Source organism: Lycium barbarum, chromosome 12 (genome assembly GCF_019175385.1).
Source record: "Lycium barbarum isolate Lr01 chromosome 12, ASM1917538v2, whole genome shotgun sequence".
NCBI lineage: Eukaryota > Viridiplantae > Streptophyta > Magnoliopsida > Solanales > Solanaceae > Lycium > Lycium barbarum.
In genome coordinates, this window is record NC_083348.1 from 17,566,819 (window position 1) to 17,572,055 (window position 5,237).

General features: G+C 42.0%; 1 protein-coding gene across 1 annotated transcript; it reads right to left on the reverse strand.

The window, feature by feature from the left end:
- Window positions 1–2,699: 2,699 nt before the first annotated feature.
- On the reverse strand, window positions 2,700–3,725 carry LOC132624149 (uncharacterized). The gene is made up of 3 exons (XM_060338972.1): window positions 3,246–3,725; window positions 3,092–3,191; window positions 2,700–2,992 (listed from the first exon to the last, which is right to left on the reverse strand). The coding sequence occupies exons 1-3, from the start codon at window positions 3,723–3,725 to the stop codon at window positions 2,700–2,702; spliced, it is 873 nt and encodes a 290-aa protein (XP_060194955.1).
- Window positions 3,726–5,237: the final 1,512 nt, after the last annotated feature.

Sequence of the window (5,237 nt, forward strand, 5' to 3'; positions counted from 1 at the left end):
AAGTCGTCCTGTAAGCCCAGAGTACTTCTGGCAAGATTTCTTTCCACGTGCCTTTGGATTCATCCAGCCGTTTCCTTAAATTTTTAATAATAGTCTTGTTTGTTGATTCTGCTTGTCCGTTTGCGCTTGGATGATACGGAGTGGACATAATCTTCTTAATTTTCAAGCCTTTAAGGAAATTATTGACTTTGTTGCCTATGAATTGTCGGCCATTGTCACATATGACCTCAGTTGGGATGCCGAATCGGCAAATGATGTGGTCCCACATAAAGTTAATGACCTTTTTTTCTCATACCTTTTCAAAGGCCTGTGCTTCAACTCATTTAGAAAAGTAGTCAGTCATAAACAAAATAAAACAAGCCTTACCGGGTGCCCAAGGTAAAGGGCCAACTATGTCTATTCCCAACTTCATGAATGGCCATGGGGACAATACCAGATGGAGCAATTCCCCTGGTTGAGGGATCGTTGGTGCGTGCCTTTGACACTGATCACATTTCCGAATAAAATTCTTTATGTCCTCTTAGGACCAAGGCAGCAAGGTATAGCATGATCAAAAGGAAATTATACCAATGTTCATTTTACGGTCCTTTAGCCAGATGTCTGGGGGCTGACGAGATGGACTATCCAATGCGCGAGGTCCACGAAAGAACCTGTGCCAATAAATCAGCTTCAGTATTTTGTTTCCTCGGCACATGCTGTATGGTCCAAGTATTTCTGCCTCCTATCATCTTTTACATTGAAGACCCCATTCATTTGATTCACGACCAAGAGTGAGTCACATTTTGCCTCAATGATCTCTGCCCCCAAGCTTTTAGCCAGTTCCAAACCTGCAATCATAGCCTCATACTCAGCTTCATTGTTAGTTAATTTTAAATTTTGTATGGACTGCCGGATGATGTCACCCACAGGGGCCTTAAATACAATCGTGAGCCCGGACCCTTTCACATTGGATGCCTCGTCCGTGTACAGGTTCCAGATTCCAGAGGTTTTACCTGATTTTAGCAGAAGTTCTTTCTCTACCTCAGGTATCATCGCGGGGGTGAAATCTGCTACGAAGTCTACCAAGATCTGAGACTTTATAGCTCTTCGGGGTGTATATTCGATGTCGTGCCTGCTGATTTTGATTTCCCATTTTGCTAACCTCCCAAACACCTTTCCCATTTTGCTAACCACCCGGATGTCATCAATGGCCTTGATCTTATCCGGGTTAATTTTGATTCCTCAATTTGACACCATGAAGCTTAGGAATTTATCCGAACCTTCTTTGAAGGCACATTTATCCGGGTTCAGCTTCATATTATATTTGCGCAGTATATGAAAAGTTTCCTTCAAGTGCTGCAAATGGTCTTCTGTTTCCAGGGACTTAACTAGTATATTATCAATATAAACTTCCATTGTTTTACCTATTTATTTTTCGAACATCTTGGTAACTAGGCACTGGTAGATAGCACCGACATTTTTTAATCCAAATAACATTACATTACAACAGTAAGTTCCGTACCTGGTTTTGAAAGAAGTCTTTTCTTGATCTTCGGGGTTCATCCGAATTTGGTTGCACCCAGAGTAAGTGTCCAGAAAACTTAGTAATGCATCACCAGCCATCACATCAATCATGCGATTGATGTTAGGCAAAGAGAAGGAATCATTCGGGCATGCTTTGTTCAAATCTTTATAGTCCACACACATTCTAAATTTATTACACTTTATGGGTAGTTACCTCTTCCTTGATGAATTTGTGTTTGACCTCGGCCATTGGTCTCCGCTTCTATTTTATCGGGGTGAACTTCTGATCAAGGCTCAGCCGATGAATGGTCACCTCCGGTGGAATACCTGTCATATCTAGGAGGGACCATGCAAAACAATCCGCATTATCTTGAATAAATTTGATTAATTTATTCCCGAACTCCGAGGTTAACCTCGTGCCCAGGTATATCTTCCTGTCCGGTAGATGGACGAACAGAATAACTTGTTCAAGTTCTTCAACCATTGATTTTGTTTCATTCGAATCATCAGGTAGCATGAATTTCGTAGGAACGGCAAAATCATCTTCTTCCGCGCCTACCATTTCTTCTTCTTCGCGTCTAGCCGGATTCGCATCCTGTGATTGCTATTTGGTATTTTTACTTTCATTCACATCCTCTACATCCTCGTGTGTGGTCGTCTTCGGCGTTTGAACAACTTCTTCAACCGCGAACATTTCTTTTGCTGGTAGTTGTTCTCCATCAATGGTTTTTACTCCCTCCAAGGTTGGGAATTTCAATATCTGGTGTAAGGTTGAAGGTACTGCCCTCATGATATGTAACCATTGTCTTCCAAGGAAGGCATTGTACCTCATCTCTCCATCAATGACATAGAACTTTTTGTGTGGCACGACGCCGGCTGCATGTACTGGTAGAGAGATATCTCCCTTGGAGGTTTGACAAGCCATATTAAACTAGTTGAGAACCCGGGCTGCTGACACAATCTGATTCAACAGTCCCAGCTGCTCCACTACTTTTCATTGGATAATGTTGGCCGAGCTACCTAGATCAATCAAAATGCGTTTGACATGAGTTTTATTTATAAGGACAAAAATTACCAAAGCATCATTGTGTGGTTGAATGATGCCCTCCACGTCTTCATCGCTGAAGGAGATAATCCATTCGATACATAGTCCCTGGACCTCTTCTCTCAAGTGGTTGAGAATTTTGTCTCCTTCATCATCGAACCTCAGGGTATTTCTTGATCATGTTGATCATATGTCGGGGTTCGTCTGGTTCGATTTTCTCGTTGGTTTCCCTGTTCTTGAAATTATTCTTTGCTCGTTCACTCAGAAACTCCCGGAGATGACCATTTTTTAGCAACCGTGCCACTTCATCCCTTAACCCTTTACAGTCGTCGGTCCGGTGTCCATGTGTACCATGGTAGTCGTATATCAGATTTGGATCTCGTTGTGAAGGGTCAGTTCGCAGCGGCCTTGGCCATCTCGCATCTTTGATGTGACCGATAGCAGCTACAATGGTTGCCGAGTCAACGTTTCAGTTATATTCAGACAACCTCGGGCTTTCACCGGTGTCAGACATCGCAGTGGTGTTGTTCCTGAACTACAAACCCCTGCTCCCCAAGTTGCGATCACTTTGTCTGTCACTTCTCATTGTATTGCAGCTAGGACCACTTTTTCCCTTATCTGACCTGAAGCTGGACTTCTTGGGCTGAGGGTATGGATAATATCTATCTCTTGATGGTTAGAACTTTATTTCTATTACCCTTTTTGATCTGTCAGTATTTTTCATTCGGTTCAACGGACCTGGTGGGAGCCCGAGCTGATCATCCTCCACTCGTATTTTTGATTCGTACCTACTATGGACATCTACCAATGTAACTGCTCTAAACTTCAATAGATTTTCTTTCATTTTGAGGGAAGCGTTAGAACTTTGGGGATTAAGTCCCTTCGTGAAAGCTTGGGCTACCCATTCTTCAGGAACCGGAGGTAGCAGCATCCTTTCCTTATGGAACTTTGTCACGAACTCTCTGAGCTGCTCATCATCCCTTTGGAAGATCTTGAATATGTCGGTCTTTCTTGCTTGCACCTTCCGGGCCCCAGCGTGAGCCTTCACGAAAGCATCTACGAGCAGCTCGAAGGAAGGGATATAGTGCAGCTCGAAGGAAGGGATAGATTGCTGGGGTAGCATAGAATACCATTGCATGGCTCCCTCAGTCAATGTCTCACCGAACTTCTTTAACATCAGCGATTCAATTTCGTCATCCTCCAGATCGTTACCGTTATGGTGCAGGTGTAAGCGATTATACGTTCTTATGGATCTGTTGTCCCATCATATTTCGAGATATCTGGCATCTTAAATCTATTTAGGATCAAACTTCGGAGCTGCACTTGATGGGAAAGGCCTCCGGAAAATATATTTGATTTTCGGCTCAGTCAGAATTGGAGGTGCCCCGAAATCTGGTCCACTCGAGAATTATAATCCTCCACCTTCTTTTCGTTAGAGTCGATCTGCTTAGATAGCGCCTCCAACATCCTTATCATCTTGGACTATTCGTTGGGCACCCATTGTTCATGATCATTACGTCCCTACGGGTTGGCACTGGTACTCGGTTTGGTTCAGCTACTCCAACCCCGTTGTTGTTCTTTTGGAGTTGAGATATAGTCGTCTGGTGTTGTAGCATGGTTACTTGATGTTCCTTCAATAAATTATAAATCACACATAAGTTAATCTCCTCTCCCGTCTCTTCGGCCACCTTATGAACAGATGCCCTATCAGCGGGTGGATCTCAGCTATCGTTAACGGCTACATTAGAGTTGACAGCAGTTGGATCAACATGAGGATCGTTGACTGGGTCAATCGGAGGCATAATGCTTAATGGTAACCCATTGTTAAGGTTTTCATCGTGGTTGTTGTTTTCAGCATTGTTTAAGTTAACAAAGTGGCTGAGATTCGACATGTCGAAGTTAATCTTGAAATCACAAAAGGCAAAAGATAAAGTGAAAGTTGAGTTGCAAACAAATCACTGTTATTATCCTCAGCCCTACGGTGGGCGCCAAACTGTTTACCTCTTAAAAAGATAATAATTCAATTTGTAGGTGGTTTAATTCATTAATTACGTAAAGGAATAACAATAATGAGCAAAGATTCAGAGCAAGAAAGTAAAGAGATAGCTTTAGTCAATTTGAAGGACAACACAACGACTGATCCGGATAGGGGTTTAGGAATTTCGAACCCGAACCAACTTCGTATAGAATTATATCGCCTTCGAGGTTTACAGAGCTTAAGAATTAAGGTTTTTCATATACGAATGCAGAAAATATGAGGTCCCCCCTTATGTGGGTTTACCTCTCTATTTATAGTACAATCGTTTGTGTTATACATGTTACAGGTCGCTTTTTCGCAGGTTAGGTATATAAGTTACTACGAGGTTGTTGGTGCTCTAAATGGATTTTAGTGTTTTTAGAGTCGCCACCTCATTTATTATGGACAACTAGGAAAATCGGGTTAAAGATTTTTCAAACAAAAGAGAAATCTTTCTAGTACCAAAGTTCGAGGTAAGGGTTCTAGTGATCCCCTAGGGAAGGTTTTACGCACCCTAGTATTAAAGATCCGTAAAATACGGTTGACCTACGAGCTTCAATTTTTGATTAATGTATTTATTTGTCAAAAGTGTTTAGTTTTCCGCAAAAATGTCATATCATTTCATATCATAATTTCAAGAAAAAATTTGGCAAAAATTCCCCTTATAAAAGG

Coding starts and splice junctions, on each gene's coding strand:
- LOC132624149 (XM_060338972.1), bottom strand. CDS start 3,725: ATGTTAAAGAAGTTCGGTGAGACATTGACTGAGGGAGCCATGCAATGG. Junction 3,192..3,245: donor ATACTGACAGATCAAAAAGG/GTAATAGAAATA, acceptor CCATACCCTCAG/CCCAAGAAGTCCAGCTTCAG. Junction 2,993..3,091: donor TCGCAACTTGGGGAGCAGGG/GTTTGTAGTTCA, acceptor CAACCATTGTAG/CTGCTATCGGTCACATCAAA.